Here is a 26561-nt window from a genome sequence, read left to right as displayed (position 1 = left end):
CCTCGTGTGGTAATGTGTGGGGACGGAGCCTCGTGTGGTAATGTGTGGGGACGGAGCCTCGTGTGGTAATGTGTGGGGACGGAGCCTCGTGTGGTAATGTGTGGAGACGGAGCCTCGTGTGGTAATGTGTGGGGACGGAGCCTTGTGTGGTAATGTGTGGGGACGGAGCCTCGTGTGGTAATGTGGGGGGGCGGGATTGTGTGGTGATGTGGTGGGGAGGCGGGATTGTGTGTGGTAACAGGGTGGTGGGCGGGATTATGTGTGGTAATGCTGTGGGCAGGCGGGATTATTTGTGCTGATGTGGGGGGGCGGGATTATTTGTGCTGATGTGGTGGGGGGGCGGGATTATTTGTGCTGATGTGGTGGGGGGGCGGGATTATTTGTGCTGATGTGGTGGGGGGGCGGGATTATGTGTGGTGATGTGGTGGGGGGCGGGATTGTGTGTGGTAATGTGGTGGGGGGTGGGATTGTGTGTGGTGATGTGGTGGGGAGGCGGGATTATGTGTGGTAACGGGGTGGGGGGCGGGATTGTGTGTGATGATGTGGTGGGCAGGCGGGCTGATGTGGTGCGGATTGTGTGTGGTAATGTGGTTGGGGCGGGCTTGTGTGTGGTAATGGGGTGGGGGTGGGATTATGTGTGATGATGTGGTGGGGCGGAGCTACTGTGCAGGGGGCGGGATTAGTGAGTAATCACGATGCCTCATATATATAGATGAAGGCTCTCATTAAGTATATATATTTTATACATAAGTTTATATATATATTTATTACGCACACACAATGAACAGTATATACACATACACAGATGACGATTACTGTACCTTACCTTCATTGATTTGTACAGCCTTGTAGCAAAGTAGTCTCTAATACTCCGGATGCATTTTACTGAAAAAAAACAAACAAAAAAAAAAAACACATAGAAGTAAGCAAAGTAGCTCCCTTTCCAAAAAGAATACAACCATCTCTAGTGCCCCCTATAGGTAGCCAACAAGTAAGTCAAGGTTTGACACAAATATTGACTTGAGTGAAGAAAAAAAAAAAATATTTGCGCTTCCCTGTTCCGACATTCAATTTGGTTCTCGTGGGCAGCTAAACTAGGGCAGTCATCACTTATGCACTCGACATCCAGAGCCTGAGACACCGGAGAGAGGCAGTGAGAACATTTTGCCCGACTCTACTAACTATAGGTGGCAATAAAGAGTCAGGGTACTCCTTTTTGGACAACATCTAATTTGCATACTTTTTCAGAGCAGTTTGCATTTGATACTTAAAAGAAAATAAAGAACTGGACCCCACATTTATTCATCCATATAGTTATAGTCATTGGCTATAAGGGGTGTAGAGGTCACAGTTACATGGAGCCATGGTGCCCGAGTGGACATAAGGGCTCCTCTGCCACAAGAAGGACCACGGTTAGATTTTCCTTTAGGACCAAGGATTTTTAAGTCATCCCTTTATTTATAAATCAGCAACACAGGAGACATCCATGGATGATATCACACCACTGGTTTCATTCTTTAAAATTTCAACATGATTCCTTAGAAGTAGAGATGGGAGAATCACTACCTGTAAGACTTCTGACAGCTTAGACCCAGTAGTCACAGATTTAATTCCCCAAAAAAAGATTTATTTTTTTTTTACCTATGGCCAGCATCAACTTCTCAAAGTCTCCAGAAAGTTCTCCCTTTATGCTCTCCTCAATTCTCTTCCCAGCAATTTTCTCATATTCATCAAAAACTGCAAAATCAGAAATATATATATATATTAATTTTATACTTGTTAATAGATTCCTACATTAACTAAATGACAAGCGGATTTACAGCATAAAACCTTTGGAATCCAATTAGGTAGCGTCAGCAGTAGCGGAAGCAATATTCGACAGCTCCACCCACAAACAGTACAACAACTGAGCTGCTCCAGAAGCAACGATTGGTTAAGGCGGGACATGAGGTCAGAGGTGGCCAATCAGGGCACACACTGTCATAAAAATATACGGAAGAACATATAATGTGTGAAAATCCAAATAAAACCAATAAGAAAGTTTCCGCCTCCTCATCCCGATTTTGTCCACCCAGTGATTAACAGCCAGCCATGTATGTCGATGTACTACATACACACGGACAATCGAGGGACTGAAGAGGGCAGAACACTGATGAATATAGGGGACGTCTACACACAGCAGCGCACAATGGAGCCCCATTCCTGAGATAAATGCAGGGCCCATGGACAGGATATGCATCTACTACATATCTACTATATAATTATCTAAGGGTCACTTCCGTCTTTCTGTCTTGTCTGTCTTTCTGTCACAGATATTCATTGGTCGCGGCCCTGTCTGTCATGGAATCCAAGTCACTGATTGGTCATGGCAAAACGCCCACTACCATTGCCACGACCAATCAGCGACGCCCGCAGTCCGGCAATATGGCCGCGCTTTCCTCCCCGCAGTCAGTCAGTGCCCGCTCCATACTCCCCTCCAGTCAGCCCTCACACAGTGTTAATGCCAGCGTTCATGGACCGCGGTGTAACGCACTCCAGTTACGCAGCTATTAACCCTGTGTGACCAACTTTTTACTATTGATGCTGCGTATGCAGCATCAATAGTAAAACGATCTAATGTTAAAAATAATAATAAAAAAAACGTTATTCTCACCCTCCACTGTCACGTCCTCTCCTCGGCAGTGCAAGCAGCAGGTTCCGCTTCCAAAGATGCTATGGGAGAAGGAGCTTCCATGACGTCACGGTCATGGAAGGTCCTGCGCTCATACCAATCCTGGTACCGGAAGCTGCTGCGTGCACCACACACAAGCGCCGGAACTACAACGGGCTCTTCGGAAGGTGAGTATATGTTTTTTTTAATTTTTTAACCTTTTACATACGTGGCTGAGCAATATACTACATAGCTGGACAATATACTACGTGACTCTGCTTTATTCTACGTGGCTGGGCAATATACTACGTGGCTGGGCAATATACTACGTGGCTGGGCAATATACTACGTGGCTGGGCAATATACTACGTGGCTGGGCAATATACTACGTGGCTCTGGGCAATATACTACGTGGCTCTGGGCAATATACTACGTGGCTCTGGGCAATATACTACGTGGCTCTGGGCAATATACTACGTGGCTGGGCAATATACTACCTGGCTGGGCAATATACTACGTGGCTCTGGGCAATATACTACGTGGCTCTGGGCAATATACTACGTGGCTCTGGGCAATATACTACGTGGCTGGGCAATATACTACGTGGCTGGGCAATATACCACGTGGCTGGGCAATATACTACGTGGCTGGGCAATATACTACGTGGCTGGGCAATATACTATGTGACTGGGCTGTGCAATATACTACGTGACTGAGCAATATACTACGTCGCTGGGCAATATATTACGTGGCTGGCCAATATAGTACGTGGACATGCATATTCTAGAATACCCGATGCCTTAGAATCGGGCCACCATCTAGTTTATGGCATAAATCCTTGAGAATGGAATACCAATTTATTGTGAAGTCGACATGGAAAAAGTGTCCACTCACCAAGTTGCAGATGTGTCCTGCTTCGGCTTCCCAAAATATAGATGAACTGGGCCTCATCTGTGCCCCATTTTGCTTCTCCAGCTTCAAATAGTTCCTGAACACACAGATTATTCATATATATTACCCAAATGGAAAAGGTATAGACATCGAAATAATATTCATAGTATTGATCTTCTGGATGTTTCTCAGTTTTCAGTCAGAAGGCCAAACCAATGTCTAAATTAAATCCTTTGGGCCCTCCAGAGGAGATAATTCTGAGAGTCCACTCCATTATTACACATCTGTTCCTGCACCAGCACTAGACCCCACTTTCTTTTCCTATGGCCACCTCCCTTTGTTGTAGTCCATGTTGGGTTTTCCAAGTAACCCAGCGAACTACTTTGACAATCACCCAAAGCCTTTTAAGCCTGACTCAGATACCGTGTTGTGTCTGAGTATATTACCACATCCATCCTTCACCATCCATTTCTCTCAGCTCTTCAGTGAACTGCTCCTTGTTTATATCATTTACTTCCTAGCAGAGATCTGCCGTTAACTATTCATCTGCTGTAAGCATAAACTCTTCTTTCCCATACAGGTGCTGTTCACACTACAGCAGTATGTAATCTTTTCATCAAGCAAGAATCCAGTTTTTCTATTCATCACTACTGCCTGCGGTTAACCATTTTTTTGCTACCTGCCTACAGCTCTGCTATTCCCATTTGTCTCCTAATAGCTTACAACTCTGCGATTAACCATTTGTTTGCGGCAAGTCCTGGTTTGAAATATAGCAAAAAGACAATAGAATATCAAGGGCCCCAAGTCTCAAGTGTGTAGCAAAGTTTTCCTGCCAACTCAATTAATCATTTTGTCAAACAGCCTGGTGAGTAAATTACCGTAAGAGTTAACCTTTAGGGTGCCCAATCTTTTGCATTGACCCATTTTCCCTTTTGTAATTTTTAAAATGTATTTAGGCAAAAAAAAAAAAATTGTCTTTTTTTCCCAAAGGAAATGTGTCATCTTTAAATTTAGACCTTGGTGGGATCATTTCATCTTCAACTTGCTTAACTGTTCACAATGGCAGTAATTTTGACCAGGGGTGCCCAAACTTATACATGCCATTGTACACTGTCCAATCAGGAACGAGCCCATGTGAAAGGGCCACCAGACCAGATTATGGCCAAGTCGTACTTAACTAGCCCACGCTTATTGATATTTCTCAATGGGTCTTCATTGCAGCTTCTTTAGCACAGGGATGCACAGTGGAAGTCGGTCGTATTGATTGTTTTAATAATTATCCACTATCCATAGAGCCCGGTCATGAATGGAGCAGAGATGCATGTGTTCGGCCTCCGCTCTATTCACTTCCTATGGGACTGCCGCTAATAACCAAGCTTTGCACTCTGCTATTTCTGACTTATCGGCCATGACAAATGGACACTGATTAAAAGAAAACTGGTGCTAAATATTGTTAAAGAAGATGTCAAATTTAGAAAAGAAGTATTCCCATCTCCTAGATCCTATCCCAATATGTAGTAGGTGTAATATTAACAAATACCTCGAATTAGAAATGCAGTACAGTTCTTTTGATTAGCTATGTCACTTGCCCCATTTGCAGGGCATTGCAATAGCTTAGGTATCCATGGTTACAACCACTCTGTGATAGTTGTTAGTGGTCGCAACCATGGAGACCTTAGCCGATGCAATGCCCTGCACATGGGGTAGGTGACAAAGTGAATCAAAAGAACTATACTACATTTCTAATTGGAGATAGTTGCTAATATTATTATTACACCTACTACATATTGAGATAGGGTCTTGGAGATGGTAATACCCTTTTAAGTTTCAAATATCCTATTAAAAAGTGTTTAAGGGGGGGTTTCCCCTTTATGTTTGTTAGCCAGAATATAGGTAGTGTGTCTTTAGCTCTGGAGGACTCCACATGTCCATGCATTACAGACACCCAATTTATTTCCACAGGAACGGTGCAATGCTGCATGTCCCCTGTGGGGGCACTGCAGGTTAACTGAACACCTTACTGATGGATTTTCTTGCAGATTACAGCTGATCAAGATTGTCCCTGCAATGTGTGAACCTATCGACGGATCATCAAGGGAGCTTTAAGAAAAAAAAAGCCTTCCAAAGCTAAAAAAAATGGAGTAATAGTTAACATTGCGCAAAGGGTTCAGATGTAATAATTGTATAAAACATAACTATAAATTGTCTTTAGCTTTTTTCTTTAAAATGTTGATACTAAATTGCAGCGATTGACAAATTACCTTGGCATCTTGTGCCACAAGCTCGTCACTCACAATGTCATCTTCTTCCCTTGTGCCCTACAAAACAAGACCGAGACCAGACAATAGCAAACATTAGGCAAAGAAACCACAAAGAAAAACATTGCTGCATAATTTATGAAACCATTTTACTCATGAGACTTGATAAGTTTGGGGGGAGGGGAGAGTCATAATTCTAAGTCAACAAGTACAGTGTTGTTGCCGATTGATTCTTTCAAAGGTTTATTCCAGATCATAGCATTCATCATCTATTCACCGTATAGGTTATACGGTTTTTGAAGGAACTCGGCAAGGAGGTTGTTCCAAACATCTTATAGAACTAACCACAGATCTTCTGTAGATGTCGCTTGTGTAAATCCTTCTGTCTCTTCATTGTAATCCCAGACAGACTCGATTAGAAGATCAGGGCTCTGTGGAGCCATATCATCACTTCCAGGACTCCTTTACACTGAATATAGTTCTTAATGGCATTGGCTGTATGTTTGGGGACATTGTCCAGCTACAAAATAAATTTACAGCCAATAAAGAGGACTTCTTAATGGTATTTCATGATGGATAAGTATATACTTTTATTTTTCAGCAAGAAATGGGCAACGTTGAGGACTGTAGTTGCAGTGGTCGGGCAAGTAAACTTAGTGCAGTAGATGAAAGACATCATCCTTCCATTCGAAATCGGAAGGTGTCCAGCAGTGCCATCAACTCAGAACTGGACACAGCTACACCAATGTACTGTTTGGAGAAGCTTGGCCAAAAGTGGTCCTCATGGATGAAAAATTGCAGCAGGTGCTCTGGACTGATGAGTCAAATTGTGAAGAATGGTCTTCATGGAAGAATTGAGACCAAAAACCAAATCTCGACATGGAAAGAAATTATTTAATTATGCCTCCCAAAAAACGGGAACTGGTGTACAGAATAATGGCAGTCGACGTGGACTGAAATATTTGGCTGTAAAAAAAAGGCAGTTTGTTCCCAAGAGTGAAGGAGAGTGGTACAATAAGTGTCTGTAGGAACAGTGAAGCATGGAGGAGGCTCCCTGTCAGTTTGAGGCTGCAATTTACCAAATGGAGTTGGGGATTTGGTCAGGATTAAATATGTCGTCAATGCTGAGAAATATAGGCAGGGGATGTGGCCTCCACCAAGCCCTAATCTCAGCATCAAGAGACAGAAGGATTTGCACAAGCGACATCCACAGAAGATCTGAGGTTAGTTCTCCAAGAGGTTTGGAACAACCTCCCCGCAAAGTTCCTTATGAAGCTACATACAAGTGTATTTAGAAGAATTCGATGAATTGGCTCTGCTAATACTATGTCAAAGCAAACAGTGGTAGGAGGAGGTCACGGTGGGCAGATACCCAACGATAGGAGTCTGATGGCATATCCTAGTGATACATCAGCAATGTCCATCAAAAGACAATGCCTTTAAGCTTTGGTAACGTAATTGTGTATGTTGTATATACGGTGTGTATTGTATGTCTTTACTGAGTATATTACCTGCAACAAAACAATCAACATTTTTTTAAAATGTCCGCTGGTATCGGCAACCACATCAGACTCCAGATCTCTTCCATAAGCTGTAATGAACCAGGGAGCAGAAATGAGCATATATACATATTATAACGAGTGATCGTATGTCACAGGATCGGCTCCCAGCTCACCGTCCTTATAAGCCTCCACTAGTGCGTGAATCTGCTGATTGTCCCGAGAGGCCAAGATCTCTACCAGACACTTCTCATCAGTACCAGCACCCTGAAAAGGGAGGAAATGTATCACAACGACGGCCAAAACGGCGACTTCCCTAACACTAGAAAACAGAGAATCATTCATATATCCATCAGCCATATTTTATTCCTTTCTCCAATCTCACTTTCTTTTGTCCTTCCTCCCCTTCATCCTGAAACATATCCATTCATTCCTTATTTCTTCCATCATTTCCTCTTATCCTTTCTCCCAAAAGCCTTTCCTTCAAATACTGCATTTCTTCCTACCTCGTTCCATGCCTCACGCCTTGCCTTCCTTCATCCTTTTTTCATCCATTTCTTCCCTCCTCTAGACATTGCCTTTTTCTCTCCCTCTCTCAACTTCATGTTTCTTCTTTCTTTTTTTCATTATTTCCTCCCTGCATGCATCCTTTGTTTTTCCCTCCAATCTCTTTCATTCATTTTCTTCTTGCTTCTTTCTTTCCTTCATCCTTTCCTTCCTAAATTCTGTTTTTTTTTCATCCGTTCCTTCCAGCTGATTCCCTTCCCTCTTGCAGCCATTGCCTTCTGCCTCTCCCTCTTAATTCTCGAGTTCATATTTCTTTTCTACTTTCCACCATCACTCACTTTTTTTTTTCTCCCTTCCTTTTTTACTACCACCACCTTTCTTCATTAATTTTCTTTCTTCTTTCCTTCACCCTTTCCTTCCTAAATTCTATCTTTGTTTTCATCCTTTCCTCTTGCAGTCATTGTCCTCAACCTCTCTCCTTAATTCTCGAGCTCATGTTTCCATTCTACTTTCCTACATCACTCATTCTTTATTTCCTCCCTTCCTTTTTTCCTCCCATCTTTCTTCATTCATTTTCTTCTTCCTTGCTTAATTCATCCTTTCCTAAGTTGTGTCCTTTATCCCTGCATTCCAACCCCATCCCTCATCCAGCCATTGCTTCCACCTCTCTCTTCCTTCTCAACTTCATGTTTCTCCTTTACGTCTTTCCTTTATCACCAATTTCTTTTGTCATTATTTCCTCCCTACAGCCTTCCATTCTTTCTTGCTCCCACTATTTCTTCATTCATTTTCTTCTTGCTTGCTTCACCCTTTCACTTTTCTGACCATCCCAAGTTGTATCTTTTTCTTATCTCTTTGTTCCCCCTTCCATACCTTTTTTATCCTTGCCTCATCCCTTCGCTCTTATCCTTCCTTCGTGTCCTTCTACTGTTCTTTTTTTAGGTCAGTAGAAACCTACAATTAAGTACCATTGTCCATTGCCGACCATTCGGTCACAGGACTCATTCCTATAGTCATGATAAATAAGGAGACCCAAAAATTTGATGGACTACACCATCCTGGATCTTTCAGCCCAGAGATGTAAATTATAAAATGAATATGTAATACTGATTATCCAGTATTGTTTTATACTCACATCCAGGGCATCTTTTATTTCCTTAGCATCAAAATATGCCGGGGGTCTCATGAGGCCTACGATAAGTCTCTCGAATTTACCAGTCAGTTCATATTTCAAGTCATCAATAAGATCCTAAGGAAGAACGTTAAAAATAGACTATATTTAGGAACAAGGACGATTATAACAACCAGGTCTATGTGTGAAAGACTACAAGCAAAATTTGGACCAGTGACCCGATGAACAATAAGTTGACCCTCTGTTACCTTGCCGTAGAGGGACTTGTAGGCCTGGATAATCTGAATACGTTGCTGGTTGCTCCGAGACGTGATAAGATCCAGGATGGCTGGTTTATCGCTGCCTACAAGAAATTAAATTGAGCCAGTAGTAATAATTAGGAGTCCCAAATGTTCAGCAGAAGGCAGCTAGATTTGGAGCCAAGGTAGGTTCATATGTGATCTAACAAACCTCGGACAGAAGCTCTTACTAGGACTTGTGATGGTAGGCTAGAAAGTTAACATGTCTAAAGAAAGAGATTCTAAGAACTGAAAAACATTAGAAATCTTTAAAAAAAAATTAATTTAAGATCTGGCACAGTCCCATACAACCAGCCTTGGGCTATAGTCACACAAGGTCTTTCAGGCAAATCTTGCTGCTCAGACCACCTAAAAAAACCTATCAGGAAACACGCAAAACAATAGAAATATACACTTGTGTAAAAGCGACTTGCTGTGCACATGTTCAGTCTTTTCAGCGTCTTAATTACTTCATATTTCTAAAAAACGCCAAGTGGTTAAAAAGCGATGTGTTCAGTCTTCAGGCATTTTCTGCTTGGAATCCGCTCTGTACTTTACAATACGAGCCAATGGGAAAACTCAAGAGACGCCCAGATGTTTTTGGGAGCATTTTGCCATTTTTTTTTTTTTTTTTTTAAAGCAAAAACAAACACTACCCATTCAATGGAGTTAAAAAAAAGACTGGAAAACAAAAGTCACAAAAACCATGGGAAAACTTTCCAAAACAACACTTGGACAAAATCCATGCTTTTTATGACTTTTTAATGTTTTTTTCACTCCGTTGAATAATTAACCATCGCTAGTGGGTTTTTTAAAGCAGAAAATCCTCGTCCCTAATGACTTGCACTGTAAAGTACAGAGCATGAATCACAGTCTGGCGGCACAAATGCAGTCAGTTATGTTTTTCTCTGAACCGTCAGAGCATTTGACCGTGCTGCTGTAGCTGATTGACCGGTCTCTCCTGGCACTGGGACCTCCCAATGAGATTTTCTCTGAAACATCAGATTCTCTTTAAGGCCACGTTCAGTATTTGGGTCAGTATTCAATATGCAAATATTGTGTCTTCAGAGAGGATGAGGACTAGAACCTGTTGGAAGCAGTGATACTAAATGTCAAAATCGACCCTTTAACAAGCCTTGCAATGTGGCTTAGGATAAAAGCCAAATCAAAATCTCAATTTGCAGACTCGGGGTATTGCCCCTCATCAGTGTACAATATGACATCTGATTTGGCTAGGTGAGAGCTTCTGGACTTGGATCTAAGGGGTAACGTTTCTCCTTGTGCAGGGTGACATGTCAGCATGAGAAGACTTATAAGCCATGCATGCTCCTCTGGGAAGTTAAATATGCAAATCATCAATTCAGAGAGGAAGAGGACTAGAACTCTAGCACTACCAATTGTAAGCAGCAATCCTAAAAGTCAATATCGACCCCTTAACGAGCCTTGCAATATGACTGACTTTTATCCTAACTATAATCTCAATTTGCAGACTGTTTCGGGGTGTTTGCCCCCTCATCAGTGCAAAGTATAAGATCTGATTTGGCTAGGTGAGAGGCTCTGTTCCCCAAATAATGAATGGCCTAAATATTATTAATTTCACATACCAAATCCCTTCATAGCATTATAGAGGGTTTCTGCATCTTGACTTGGATCAAAGTCAGGATAATCCTTCACCGATCCTCTGTAGCGGCCTCCCTGCAATAGCGAGCGAAACAAACAGAAAAAATTAAGTATTATATAAAGTACAATTATGTTATACAATGTATACATAATTCATATTAAAATTTGCTGAAATAAGGATAGAGGGTTTTAAATATGGCACAAATGAGGAAAGAATTGATTTGTACACCGACAACCTGTTATTTGTTAATTTTATTATTTCCCTTCCAATCGGAATAGAAACAATAGAGATTTTGGTCCTTTTCTGGTCTAAGTATAAATTGGTCAAAATCTGCTCTACTTCCTCTGGAGGATAGGCAGGGGGTTGGTTTTCGACTATATAGCAAATATCCCAGTGGGTCAGAAATTGTAATATCTTGGTTTCCACATTAGGAAGACGCAGGATTAGATTTCCGTAATACAGCATCCTTTGTGGCAAAAAACATGTGTTTGGGAAAAATTACCTTTGTTCTGGATAGAACAAATATCATTAAAATGTGTCCTATAGCCTTGTATCCTTCATACACTGCTCAACTCTACCATTTGGAATCCAAAATTTTGGTTCAGGTAAACGAATAACATCTTCAAAGATCTGGTATGAAATAGAGGAATCCCTAGAATTAGGCATGAAAAGCTATAGCTACCCAAAGACCAGGGGGGATTAGCACGGCCGCGTACGATGCCTCACAATTTTAGAATTTTAGAGGATGGGTTCTGGAGGGAACAAAGGAGGCGGGGGCGCTAGTGTTGACATTTGTTTGGGGGATGTCACAACTTGTTGGAACTCTTAGAATTCCGTAAACTTAAAGCCAACTTAAGAAGCGACCCCGGTCTACTCCTGATACGTAAAGTCTGGTGGACCTGTAAAAATTGGTGCTGAGCTAAAGATTGCCCCAAGAATATTCATATGTGGAATAACCCTGGCATTTGGAGGGGTTCGGGGAATGGAAAAGGTAGGGTTGGAAATATCTGTACCAGTCATCACTTTTGCTCTCTTGAATATCTGAAACAGGTCTTCAATTTGCGTAATTCCGATTTCTTGAAATACTTAAAACTAAGAACCCAATAAGATCCCAGGAGGCCATCTCTGACCTCATCCGATGGACTACTAGACTAAAGGCATTATTTCTTTATTGTTCAACTCACTGATATTGAAAATAAAATTTTGGGTGACCCTATGGTTAAAGCTAGTTAAAGCTAACTGGGAAAGAGTTGTGGGCTCTCTCTCTTTAGAGCAGGGAAACACAAAGAAGGTCAAAATGAAAAGATTGGACAAAATTGAGGGCCAACCTATATATTTTAAAAAAAAAATGTCTACAATTGAGGAAGTATTTCCTTATCAAATATAACGATTAACTTTTTCATATGGAAACAAACTGAAAAGTGTTGTCCCATGAACAAAGTGTATTTAATTAATACATCTTCAAATAAAATATTGGCTTAATATAATGTGTTATGTAAGACGTAAAAAAACATGGCCCAAAGGTCTAATGTAAATATGTGACATCACAGGATAAAAACACATGAATAATACAGATAAAGTATAATGCAAACAAAAGTGCCCCCTAACACCGTATGATACCCCCGCAGTGAACTCTTCCACAGTACCATCCGCACGTATGGTATAAATGACCCCCTCTATAACTTTTGACAAAGAATGGTGTCTCCATCACAGTATAATTCTCCAACTGTAATCCCCACACAGCCCTCCATACAATATAATGGGCCCACATAGTGCTCCATACAGTATAATGGCCCACATAGTGCTCCATACAGTATAATGGCCCACATAGTGCTCCATACAGTATAATGGCCCACATAGTGCTCCATACAGTATAATGGGCCACACAAAGTCCTCTATACAGTATAATGGGCCACACATAGTGCTCCATACACTATAATGGGCCAAACATAGTGCTCCATACAGTATAATGGGCCACACATAGTGCTCCATACAGTATAATGGGCCACACAAAGTCCTCTATACAGTATAATGGGCCACAGTGCTCCATACACTATAACGGGCCACACATAGTGCTCCATACAGTATAATGGGCCACACATAGTGCTCCATACAGTACAATGGGCCACACATAGTCCTCTTTACAGTATAATGGGCCACACAGTGCTCCATACAGTATAATGGGCCACACAGTGCTCCATACACTATAATGGGCCACACAGTGCTCCATACACTATAATGGGCCACACAGTGCTCCATACGGTATAATGGGCCCCCAACATAGTCCTCCATACAGTATAATGAGCCCCACATAGTCCTCCATGCTTTCCTATTTATAAATATTGTTATTATCCAGCTGGGTGTGGTCAAGTCGATGTCCACAGAGAATAATTAATTACGCCCACTTGTCTAATAAGACTAGATTTATATACAGGGAAGATGGGGTCATATCAAGAACGGAGAGAAGGAGGAACAAAAGAAAAACAACGCCGGATTCAGGAAAACAGTGGCATTTATATCAGGTAATATTACATATTTATGGCAAGCAAGAGGTCCCCTTTAAAAAATGAGCACATTCGGGGCAAGTTCCATATATAGCAAATATGTCGTATAGTTTTTCACTTTTTTTTAATGCCACAATAACAATCCAAGCGGGTGTCCTAAAACTAATTGTAGTCTGCTGGGGACAGGGGTTAGTGTGAATACAATCACTGTCTATCATTTATGGGTTGGCGCTTTGTAAGAAATCAAATCCAAATGTATAAAATACATCAGAACATACAGAAGCCATCCACTAGGGGGCGCCTCGGGATTCAAGCCATGATTTCTAAAATCTCGTGACTGCGAAATAAAGAGAGCGTGAAATTACAGCGTGCCACGTGGAGGCGACGCTGCATTCGCTTACCTTACACTAGGCATCAAAAACAATGGTTAAAGGGAAAATCAAAACTTACAAGTAAAAAAATGTAAGGAAATATAACAATTAGAATAACAGTAAGAATTTGCAAGGTGCTTCAGCTTTTCGCTGTGACTGCAGGATCCGATTACCTTTTCCTGTAAATCTCCCTCTGATGAACCTGGTATTAGTATTACAATCCTATTCCAGGCGATTAACCCATTATCTCCCTAGTCGGTCTGTTCCTGACTCCTAGGAAACGCTAGTAACATGCGGAAATTTCCCAAAAATGTGAGGCTAAAAAGGTTTCATCATAAAGGTATAAAATATTGTTATTCATCTTCACAATCCCTGGTATTTTTATGGCAGCGCCCTCCTGTATATACATAGTTATAGGAGGGCAAAGCAAATGGTGCAACATTACCCAAAGCCCCATGCTAGTGTACGGTGTGTGCGCCCCTCCGGTATCAGACTCTCCGGTATCAGACACTCAGATTTGTTCATGGAAATAGTATTTTACTGACCCTGGATGTGTAACCATAGTGTTGTGTACCTTCCTGGATGTATAACCATCATGCCGTGTACCTCCCTGGATGTATAACCATTATGTCGTGTACCTCTCTGGATGTATAACCATCATGCCGTGTACCTCCCTGGATGTATAACCATTATGTCGTGTACCTCCCTGGATGTATCACCATTATGTCGTGTACCTCCCTGGATGTATCATCATCATGTCGTGTACCTCCCTGGATGTATAACCATCATGCCGTGTACCTCCCTGGATGTATAACCATTATGTCGTGTACCTCTCTGGATGTATAACCATTATGTCGTGTACCTCTCTGGATGTATAACCATCATGCCGTGTACCTCCCTGGATGTATAACCATTATGTCGTGTACCTCTCTGGATGTATAACCATTATGTCGTGTACCTCTCTGGATGTATAACCATCATGCCGTGTACCTCCCTGGATGTATAACCATTATGTCGTGTACCTCTCTGGATGTATAACCATTATGTCGTGTACCTCTCTGGATGTATAACCATCATGCCGTGTACCTCCCTGGATGTATAACCATCATGTCGTGTACCTCTCTGGATGTATAACCATTATGTCGTGTACCTCCCTAGATGTATAACCATTATGTCGTGTACCTCCCTGGATGTATAACCATTATGTCGTGTACCTCCCTGGATGTATAACCATTATGTCGTGTACCTCCCTAGATGTATAACCATTATGTCGTGTACCTCCCTGGATGTATAACCATCATGTCGTGTACCTCCCTGGATGTATAACCATTATGTCGTGTACCTCCCTAGATGTATAACCATTATGTCGTGTACCTCCCTAGATGTATAACCATCATGTCGTGTACCTCCCTGGATGTATAACCATCATGCCGTGTACCTCCCTGGATGTATAACCATTATGTCGTGTACCTCTCTGGATGTATAACCATTATGTCGTGTACCTCCCTAGATGTATAACCATTATGTCGTGTACCTCCCTAGATGTATAACCATCATGTCGTGTACCTCCCTGGATGTATAACCATCATGTCGTGTACCTCCCTAGATGTATAACCATTATGTCGTGTACCTCTCTGGATGTATAACCATTATGTCGTGTACCTCCCTAGATGTATAACCATTATGTCGTGTACCTCCCTGGATGTATAACCATTATGTCGTGTACCTCCCTGGATGTATAACCATTATGTCGTGTACCTCCCTAGATGTATAACCATTATGTTGTGTACCTCCCTGGATGTATAACCATCATGTCGTGTACCTCCCTAGATGTATAACTATTATGTCGTGTACCTCCCTAGATGTATAACCATTATGTTGTGTACCTCCCTGGATGTATAACCATTATCTCGTGTACCTCTCTGGATGTATAACCATCATGTCGTGTACCTCCCTGGATGTATAACCATTATGTCGTGTACCTTCCTGGATGTATAACCATTATGTCGTGTACCTTCCTGGATGTATAACCATTATGTCGTGTACCTCTCTGGATGTATAACCATTATGTCCTGTACCTCGCTGGATGTATAACCATTGTGTTGTGTACCTCCCTGGATGTATAACCATTGTGTTGTGTACCTCCCTGGATGTATAACCATTGTGTTGTGTACTGTACCTCCCTGGATGTGTAAACCCTAAGATTATGTGTCTCTGCAGAGAAAAGTAAAGAATCAAGACTCTTATGCCTGAAAGACTGAGTCAGATACTTTAAATAACCGACAGTCGACATCCTTTGTGCTTGACCAAACAGCCTGACCCTGCACCTGCTCTCAGTTACCGATATACTACACTGCACAACCACACAGGGCGTCTGTAGGGCAGTACTGTGCTGCACGGCTGAGAAGAGAATGACATATAAGCTGTATAAAATCATGTTCTCACTATGGATTTCCTGAAGAACTGCCACATACTGCCCAAAAATGCAACATGAAAACCCACGTTAGTTGGCCAAAAAGCCCTTCCTGCAAAATAAGCAAACAGACCGTGTTATACATTTCTGCCGCTCATGGATTTACTTTAAAAACTGGTAAAAAAAAAAAAAAAAAAAGTTCTCCAGGTGACTGAATTACCTCGGATTAGTCGTTTCTGAGCAGGGTATAGTAGGAATTTTTTCGTCTTTTCCTGCACAACTTTACAGAAGTAAAAGTTTCCATACAGATAATCTGGACTCCTGACTATATAGACAGTAGGATGTAGCAGTAAATGTTTTATACCTACTAGAACTGGATTTTTTTTTTGATTTTTTTTTTTACAATATTTTTTTTTTTTTTCTCCTCCAAATCCATAGCCAAGACACTTACAGGACCACTCTGGCAATTTTTTTTTATTTCATTCCCAGAGTGGTATCACTAATGTAGTAAATGCTTCCCAGCCGAAGTCGTCTTCTCCTCTTAGCGCCACTCCGGTCGTCTTCTGCTGGGCGAGCCGGAGGTCACTTCTCAATGTAAGTCTATGAGAGGCAGAACGGGACCGGAGCGGCACCGAGAAGAGCCGAATACGGCAAATAGGAAGTATTTTACTTTGGGCAGGGAACCGACATTAGTAATACCACCCTGGGGGTAAAAAAATAAAAAGACAGGACTGGTGCTTTAAAATATAACATGTTGGCTACCTACACCTACCACTAGAGGGAGCTCTATTACACACTGTTCATTATCTAACCCCAGTTCTCTACAGACTGTGCAACCAGATTTCAGCTCTGAAGGCTACAGAATTGTAAAGACAGATCTTCACTATAAAGGCTATGTTCACAAGCATAGTTTTTGTTGCGTTTTTTTCTCCAATCCAAACCTGACCTCTGGGCAATAAAATCGTTGCTTTTAAAAACGCCGTTTTTAATGATTTTCGTGGTGTTTTTTTGCAGCATTTTTTACTTTTTCGAGTGCGAATTACATGTGTACTTTTTTTCTACAGTATATGTTTTAATAAAGTTAGTTTTATCCACCAAAAACTCCTCTGCGTTTCTTGATCTCTCATTCAGGAATTAGAAAAAAAAAAAAAAGGTTTTTGCTGGCACTGTAAAAATAAGCAGCAAAAAAGCAAAACAAAACAAAACAAAAAAAACGCAAAAACAAAGTGTGAAGAGAACCCAAGGGTATGTGCAAACCTTTTTTCAGGTGGGTGAACTCGTCACATTTAAGCGGAAATGGATTCAGGAGATTTAATTTTTAATGAAAAAAGTTTAGGATTTTTGGGGTAGTTTCCAAAACACTTTTTAGGTTAAGTAATTTTGAGCTTTTATAAGATTGTTGATTTTTTGCTTTGTGTTTTTTTTTTTTTTTTTTTTACAGCCAATTTTTCAGCAGAGAATGGCAAAACACTAAAAGACATCTGGAAAACTTCTGAGCCTTCCCATTGACTTGTAAAGTCAAAACCCAAGAAACAAGAAAAAAAAAATTGCACATATGCCCTGTAATAAGCAAAGGTGTACCCAATTGCGACGGACGGTCCTATCCTGTCTTTAGTATTAAAACCTCACTTTGTGTCAGCCGACCCAAAAGTAGATAAAGGCAGCACAGACACCTGCTCAGACCTCTGCCTGTGGAAAGCTATGTAGAAGAAACGCCTAGCTCAAAAAAAAATGGAACCCCTGTTTGTACAAAGTACAAAAACTACAGCAAAACCAAATAAATGAGCCGGAGCATAAGTTGGTATAAAGTGTAGGAGCATGTTCACACTGTGGCCATTATACAGTATCGCTCGGTATGGCCAAGAAGCTCAGTATACTTTTTTTCATGCCCTTCCTTCTTCCTTGATTGACAGCAATGGCTGGTCTGAGCTTCTCTTTTTTTTGCAGACAGTACTGTCGATCACCAGAGAGGGAGGTGGGACAATGCACAACCAGTGGGCGGAACCATGCGCTGAGCTTCTTGGCCACACCCAGGGTGCACCGAGCTCCCTAATCAGCATGTTTGATCATCATTATTATTATTTATTATTATAGCGCCATTTATTCCATGGCACTTTACACATGTGAGTAGGGGTATACATAAAAACAAGTACAATAATCTTAAACAATACAAGTCACACCTGGTACAGGAGGAGTGAGGACCCTGCCCGCGAGGGCTCACAATCTACAAGGGATGGGTGAGGATACAGTAGGTGAGGATAGAGCTGGTCATGCAGTGGTTTGGTCGATCGATGGTTACTGCAGGCTGTAGGCTTGTCGGAAGAGGTCGGTCTTCAGGCTCTTTTTGAAGGTTTCGATGATAGGCGAGAGTCTGATATGTTGTGGTAGAGGGTTCCACAGTAGGGGTGATGCACGAGAGAAATCTTGTATGTGATTGTGGGAAGAGGAGATAATAGGGGAGTAGAGAAGGAGATCTTGTGAGGATCGGAGGTTGCGGGTAGGTAAGTACCGGGAGACGAGGTCACAGATGTATGGAGGAGACAGGTTGTGGATGGCTTTGTACGTCATGGTTAGGCTTTTGTACTAAGTCTCTGGGTAATGGGGAGCCAGTGAAGGGATTGACAGAGGGGAGAGGCCGGGGAATAGCGAGGGGACAGGTGGATTAGTCGGGCAGCAGAGTTTAGAATAGATTGGAGGGGTGCGAGAGTGTTAGAGGGGAGGCCACAGAGCAGGTGGTTACAGTAGTCAAGGCGAGAGATGATGAGGGCATGGACTAGGGTTTTTGCAGATTCTTTGTTGAGGAATATACGGATCCGTGAAATATTTCTGAGTTGAAGTCGGTAGGAAGTGGAAAGGGCTTGGATATGCGTTTTGAAGGAGAGATCAGTGTCAAGGATTACCCTGAGACAGCGAGCTTGTGGGACTGGGGAGAGTGGGCAGCTATTTACTGTAATGGATAGGTTCGTTGAGGGGGTCGTGTGAGATGGAGGAAAGATGATGAATTCTGTTTGGTCCATGTTAAGTTTCAGAGAAGAAGGATTAATCTTCAGTTTCTGCAGCTCCAAGGCCTCAATTAGATCAATAAAAGTGCGGATTTTATAGGGACTGTACCGCCTACAAGGATATGGGCTTAGTCTTAGTAATGCTGTCAGTTTGGTGCGACAGATTCCCTTTATGAAATGATTCCGATCAGTCCCCAAATATGATCCGGTGTTTAAAAGTCAGAGCTTCCATGTAAGGTTCCGACAATAACCTGTTTAATAACTTTCTAGATGAATTAGTCTCGTTTCCTACTGCACTATAAGAACTCTCATTAGTTGGATGTCATTCCCCTTTGTTACTTGCTGTAGAATTATTAATAATTTATTATTTTCTGGGTCTGAGCAATTCAGAGGTAACAATGAGGGTCTGGTTACACTACCGAAGCTAGAAAGAGATTAACCAGAGGTGAGCAAGGTCAGCTCATTGCACAGAGTATTGGGGGAGACAGAACAAAAGAATAGTACCAAAGAGCAAATAAATGGCTTGTAGGACAAAAAAATTATATATATTTTTTTACTTTATCTCCCTATTCTTGTTTTACTGAACCTGTGTACAGGCATAATAGAGAGGTGGGCTTCCAGTTCAGGACAAACAGGCCACTGGATAATTGCAGGAACCATGAATGTCGGCATGTGGCAGAAAGTAATCTCCGGCACCTATAGTGCTGGTAGAATGCTGGTGAAAAGTAACGGTCACCCTAAAAGCAATAGTACATCTAAGTAAGAGGAGAATAACCCTTTATGAAATGACTAGTTTGCAAATGGCACATCTCTATAGGTACACAACCTGAGTCTCATATGTGACCACACTGGATTTGTTTATGCAAATACTCTAATATGTTTTATAGTAGATTTCAGCTTCCACTTTTTGCCTATTGGACGGGGCTGCCTTTAATTAAGAGTTTTCCCTTGTAGTAAGTGATGGATTCTCGGCTTGAACAGGGCTGCCTCATTTTGGGAGAAAGTGCAAGAGAGCGAACGAGCGACGGCAAGAGAGAGCGAACGAGCGACGGCAAGAGAGAGCGAACGAGCGACGGCAAGAGAGAGCGAACGAGCGACGGCAAGAGAGAGCGAACGAGCGACGGCAAGAGAGAGCGAACGAGCGACGGCAAGAGAGAGCGAACGAGCGACGGCAAGAGAGAGCGAACGAGCGACGGCAAGAGAGAGCGAACGAGCGACGGCAAGAGAGAGCGAACGAGCGACGGCAAGAGAGAGCGAACGAGCGACGGCAAGAGAGAGCGAACGAGCGACGGCAAGAGAGAGCGAACGAGCGACGGCAAGAGAGAGCGAACGAGCGACGGCAAGAGAGAGCGAACGAGCGACGGCAAGAGAGAGCGAACGAGCGACGGCAAGAGAGAGCGAACGAGCGACGGCAAGAGAGAGCGAACGAGCGACGGCAAGAGAGAGCGAACGAGCGACGGCAAGAGAGAGCGAACGAGCGACGGCAAGAGAGAGCGAACGAGCGACGGCAAGAGAGAGCGAACGAGCGACGGCAAGAGAGAGCGAACGAGCGACGGCAAGAGAGAGCGAACGAGCGACGGCAAGAGAGAGCGAACGAGCGACGGCAAGAGAGAGCGAACGAGCGACGGCAAGAGAGAGCGAACGAGCGACGGCAAGAGAGAGCGAACGAGCGACGGCAAGAGAGAGCGAACGAGCGACGGCAAGAGAGAGCGAACGAGCGACGGCAAGAGAGAGCGAACGAGCGACGGCAAGAGAGAGCGAACGAGCGACGGCAAGAGAGAGCGAACGAGCGACGGCAAGAGAGAGCGAACGAGCGACGGCAAGAGAGAGCGAACGAGCGACGGCAAGAGAGAGCGAACGAGCGACGGCAAGAGAGAGCGAACGAGCGACGGCAAGAGAGAGCGAACGAGCGACGGCAAGAGAGAGCGAACGAGCGACGGCAAGAGAGAGCGAACGAGCGACGGCAAGAGAGAGCGAACGAGCGACGGCAAGAGAGAGCGAACGAGCGACGGCAAGAGAGAGCGAACGAGCGACGGCAAGAGAGAGCGAACGAGCGACGGCAAGAGAGAGCGAACGAGCGACGGCAAGAGAGAGCGAACGAGCGACGGCAAGAGAGAGCGAACGAGCGACGGCAAGAGAGAGCGAACGAGCGACGGCAAGAGAGAGCGAACGAGCGACGGCAAGAGAGAGCGAACGAGCGACGGCAAGAGAGAGCGAACGAGCGACGGCAAGAGAGAGCGAACGAGCGACGGCAAGAGAGAGCGAACGAGCGACGGCAAGAGAGAGCGAACGAGCGACGGCAAGAGAGAGCGAACGAGCGACGGCAAGAGAGAGCGAACGAGCGACGGCAAGAGAGAGCGAACGAGCGACGGCAAGAGAGAGCGAACGAGCGACGGCAAGAGAGCGAACGAGCGACGGCAAGAGAGCGAACGAGCGACGGCAAGAGAGCGAACGAGCGACGGCAAGAGAGAGCGAACGAGCGACGGCAAGAGAGAGCGAACGAGCGACGGCAAGAGAGCGAACGAGCGACGGCAAGAGAGCGAACGAGCGACGGCAAGAGAGCGAACGAGCGACGGCAAGAGAGCGAACGAGCGACGGCAAGAGAGCGAACGAGCGACGGCAAGAGAGCGAACGAGCGACGGCAAGAGAGAGCGAACGAGCGACGGCAAGAGAGAGCGAACGAGCGACGGCAAGAGAGAGCGAACGAGCGACGGCAAGAGAGAGCGAACGAGCGACGGCAAGAGAGAGCGAACGAGCGACGGCAAGAGAGAGCGAACGAGCGACGGCAAGAGAGCGAACGAGCGACGGCAAGAGAGCGAACGAGCGACGGCAAGAGAGAGCGAACGAGCGACGGCAAGAGAGCGAACGAGCGACGGCAAGAGAGAGCGAACGAGCGACGGCAAGAGAGAGCGAACGAGCGACGGCAAGAGAGAGCGAACGAGCGACGGCAAGAGAGCGCGAACGAGCGACGGCAAGAGAGCGAACGAGCGACGGCAAGAGAGCGAACGAGCGACGGCAAGAGAGCGAACGAGCGACGGCAAGAGAGAGCGAACGAGCGACGGCAAGAGAGCGAACGAGCGACGGCAAGAGAGAGCGAACGAGCGACGGCAAGAGAGAGCGAACGAGCGACGGCAAGAGAGCGCGAACGAGCGACGGCAAGAGAGCGAACGAGCGACGGCAAGAGAGCGAACGAGCGACGGCAAGAGAGCGAACGAGCGACGGCAAGAGAGAGCGAACGAGCGACGGCAAGAGAGAGCGAACGAGCGACGGCGAGAGAGCATGAGCAGAAATTTTAGTTATCAGAACAGAAAGCCTGTAGAGTATGTGGGAGAACCAACATACATTACATGGAGAAAACTAATGCCCAATTTCTCCTCTGGTGGCGCTGTTGAATAGCTGATCTCTTGCTCCCATGATTAAAGCTGATCACTTGGTGTGTGAGCAGCAGGACAAACTTCTTTTTTAAGGCCACTCATGTTGGGAAAGTTCCTGTTAGTTTCCATCTGTTCTTTCTTGCACAAGAGATAATAATGACTTCTGTAGAAGAAGTGTCAGTGCTGACAAATGTTATAAGTGTCTTTAAAAAAAAAAAAAGACCGGCTCCGCCCACAGCTGTTAACCTGCTAAATCCCACTGTCAATCTGTAAGGCCGGGATCACACACAGCGAGATACGGCCGAGTCTCGCAGGTTAAAACCAAGCTCTGGCACCGGCACTCCGGAGCGGAGCGTGCAGCCGCACAGCAATACATGGAGCCGCACACTCCGCTCCGGAGTGACGGTGCCAGAGCTTGTTTTTAACCTGCGAGAGTCGGCCGTATCTCGCTGTAGTGTGACTCTGGCCTAACAGCGGCATTTAATACGTGTCCGGCAGGGGCACACATGTAACGTGATCGCGGTGTGCCAATGTGTTGCCATGAAGACCCCTGTCATTATGATCCTCCTGTGAACGCCGGTTCAAGACCGCCATTCATAGGCGATTGTGATTTCTGCTATACATACCAAGGCTGATGAACTGCTATGCATAGTACAAGTGATCAGATGATTGCAGCTTCAAGTCCCCTAAGGGAACTATCAAATCCAATAAAAAGTGTAAAAAAAGAAAAAAAGATTTTAAAAACCTGAAAAAAAAAAAAAAACCTTCAAGTTCAAATCATTCCTCATTTGCCCTGTTATGTCCCATTTAACAGACTGCCCTGTACATTTTACATGCTGTATTGCAGTCTCTCATTGTTATTGTTGCTATATGTTCCTGTGTTTTGCATAGCTGAAATCCTCCCTTTCCATGAAGTTTGTCCCTTCTGTCTCCCTCTGCTGGGTGTCATGTTACTTCCTTCTTCTCCCTGTGTCTCAGTCTCCATCTTGGCTTCATTAGAGGCACATGTGGTTTCAGCTTGTCTGAAGAAAGTATTTTTTACCTGCTGCTGTTTGTATGCATTCAACAAGAATTCTTAAAGAAATCAAAGTCTCTTCTGGATTCTTCATAACATGTGTGCTGCTGCAGCTGAGTTAAACTATCTGCGACCGGCGCCAATTGTAAGTAAGGTGAAGAGATCCAGCATCTCACAGAGCCATATTTGCAGCGACAGGACAGAATATGCCCCATTAGAAATAAAAAAAAATTAAAAAATATGCATTTGACATTGCTGTGTTTTTAAAAGTCCAACCAAGATATAACATTTTTGGTAAACGGCGTAACAAAAAAAAAACAAAACTCCAGAATTACTTTTTTTGGCCGCAGCAACATAATAAAATGAACTAAGAGGTGATTAAAACATTTTTAGTTTTACCATATAGTGAACATGGAAAAGAAAAAAAAAAAAACTACTGTGAAAATGCACTTTTTTGCAATTTCTTCGCACTTGGAATTTTTCTCCCGCTTTCCAGTATATAAATATGGTAAAATGAATGGTGTCATTCAAAAGTACAACTCGTCCTGCAAAAACTAACCCTCACACTGCTATACGGATGGAAAAAAAATGAAATGTTGCCTCTTAGAAGGGAGAAAAAACAAGAAAAAAACACGGGAAAAAGGCCATGTGTGAAGGGGTTAAATAAATATGTTGCATAATTTAATTAATTTTACGCTGCATAAAAAAGAAGCACATTGGGCAGGAGATTGCTATGAATCCATCCACTTTGCTGGAACTGAAGCAGCAAAAATACGCAGCGTCAAAAACACACCAAAAACTCATTGTGGGCACACAGGCTTAGAATTCTGAAGTTTTGCCCAGCCCAGATCTCTCATCACAGACCGGCCCTGCCGGCGGTTCTGTGGCTTCCATAGATGTCATGTCGGTAGAGCAGTGTTTTCACTTCCATTGTGCTCTTGTCGGAGCATGACTGCCTATGTCATGCTGATTGACAGTCGGCTCCCTGCTGCCTTACTGCGGGGAGCCAGCTGTCAATCAGCATGACGTCAGCAGTCACAGCTCATGGACAGAGCAGACCGAGAGAAGGAGATCTGCTATATTGACATGGAGCAGCTGAATTGTTGGCTGGAACGGTCAGTGACCACTTTGAGCCAAAGGCTGGATAGAACAGGTAGCAGGTAGGCGGTTAGCAACAACCTGTGAGTTTTTTGGCTCATATGTTGGCCTATAAGTTATAGGCGTTATGGCCTGTAACAGTCAATACTATACACCAGGTTACGTGGGAGGTGCAATACCAGACTCAACCACATGTAAAAGTGGCGCTGTTTCTAAAAAAAAAAACCAACAGATTGTGTAGCACAATTTAGATTCATTTATTACTTTATAATACCATTTAGTATATAACAATGTGGATACAACCAACATAATATTTCCTTTTTTCCCCAGGAGAGTAGGTTTCACATCTGAGTCCTCCAGAGCCGTACGGTGACTATTAATATCCCGATCTAGGGAGACGTCACATTCTTGACATATCTTGGCGTGTGCACTTAAATATATTTAGTGCTGGGAAATCACCAGCATCTCCTTTCCTGACAACCATTGCTCCAAATACATGAGAAATGTGTTGACATTTATGGTGCTGAGACAAGGAACTTTGGGGGTCTAAAAACTTGATAGTCCAATATTTGTTAAACAAGTGCTACCCTGTTCTGATGGGAGCGGAGGTGCACATATTCGGACTCCTTACAATTTTGTCTATGGGATGCTGAGTACAGAGCTTGACTATTTCCGGCAGTTCCCTAGACAATGAATGGTGGGAAGGCTGAGATGGACACCTGCTTTTGGTGTTGCACAGCCCCAGTCTCAGAATCGCTGGGGGTCCCAGCAGTCAGACCACCAGTATCAGCAAGTTGCCTCCTATTGACTAGATATGGGGATGTCCTGTCTTCTTGGGAATAATCTTTTAAAGAGATTGTCTCGACATCATATATGGGTAGGATTGCAAAGTGCTTGTAAAAACAATGTGTCAACCATGCTACCATCCCAAACAGTCAATCTTGAGCAGCAAGGAAGGGAGGTGCACTTTGGAAGAAATATCTTGTGACAACCCCCTTAAAAGGGACTCTGTCACCAGGTTTTTCCTATATAATCAAAGGAGCATGATGTAGAGGCAGAGACCCTGATTCCAATGGTGTGTCACTTACTGGTCGGCATGATGTCATTTTGATACAATCACTGTTTTATATGCTGCAGATCTGTAAATGCTGAGCTGTGTATAACCCCGCCCACACCACTGATTGGCAGATTTCTGTATACATTGACAGGAAGCTGCCAATCAGTGGTGGAGGCGTGGTTAAAGAGCAGTTGACTACAATACACAAGACACTTAGTCCTGTAGTGATAATCTCCAGCTGATAAAACACTAATTTTATTAAAGGAGGAGCAACACAACCTAGTAAGTGATACATCACTGTAATCAGGTTCTCAACCCCTACCTCACGCTGCTCTCAGATTACATTGCAAAAACCTGCTGACAGCTTCCCTTTTAAGAGGATTTACTACGGGGACAATGTTCCCAGTCTTGCTATATGCAATAGAAAATCCAACATGGTGAGTTATATAGCAAAGAAAACCTACAGAAAAAAAAATAAAAAGAATTGCAGGACCTGACTAATATATACAGTTTATAATGGAAGCGGCGTCTGTAAAAGATCTTCAATCACTGGGACATATAATGTAACAGGCTGTAAACCATCTCACGGTGAACATCCTTCCTGCATAGAGTTTCCCGTGTAGAGATATTACCTTTGATGCCATGATGACCCCGAGCAAATCTTCAGAAGAAAACAAGGAGCTGTCAAAAGAAAAAAGAATTATTAAAGAAGATAAAGACAATGATAAAAGATAAATTAAAATATTAACCTAAAATAATATGTCATTAAGTTTTTTTCTGTCCAATTGTTCTAGTGCTTTCTGGGATCACAAGGTGGTAAATAACCAGGGGAAGATACTGTAATTAGGGCATCAGCAAAACCACGGTAGACAGAAGGACAAGGTCAGACCA

The 26561-nt window shown here is 43.5% G+C and overlaps 1 protein-coding gene across 2 annotated transcripts in view; it reads right to left on the bottom strand.

The window, feature by feature from the left end:
- Window positions 1-26561, bottom strand: part of ANXA6 (annexin A6) — an 86985-nt gene that overhangs the window by 22419 nt on the left and 38005 nt on the right. For both annotated transcript variants that reach the window (XM_069763552.1, XM_069763553.1), the window contains exons 2-11: window positions 26303-26351; window positions 10820-10910; window positions 9186-9280; window positions 8941-9054; window positions 7475-7565; window positions 7311-7390; window positions 5803-5859; window positions 3545-3638; window positions 1642-1737; window positions 827-885 (exon numbers count right to left, since the gene is read on the bottom strand). In XM_069763552.1, the coding sequence (XP_069619653.1) occupies window positions 827-885; window positions 1642-1737; window positions 3545-3638; window positions 5803-5859; window positions 7311-7390; window positions 7475-7565; window positions 8941-9054; window positions 9186-9280; window positions 10820-10910; window positions 26303-26314 (789 nt within the window). In that variant the 5' untranslated portion in view covers window positions 26315-26351. The remainder of the gene's footprint in view (window positions 1-826; window positions 886-1641; window positions 1738-3544; window positions 3639-5802; window positions 5860-7310; window positions 7391-7474; window positions 7566-8940; window positions 9055-9185; window positions 9281-10819; window positions 10911-26302; window positions 26352-26561) is intronic.

The sequence above is a fragment of the Ranitomeya imitator genome, chromosome 4, assembly GCF_032444005.1.
Source record: "Ranitomeya imitator isolate aRanImi1 chromosome 4, aRanImi1.pri, whole genome shotgun sequence".
NCBI lineage: Eukaryota > Metazoa > Chordata > Amphibia > Anura > Dendrobatidae > Ranitomeya > Ranitomeya imitator.
Note: the sequence above shows the minus strand (reverse complement) of the source record. Positions and strands in the feature narration are given on the sequence as shown.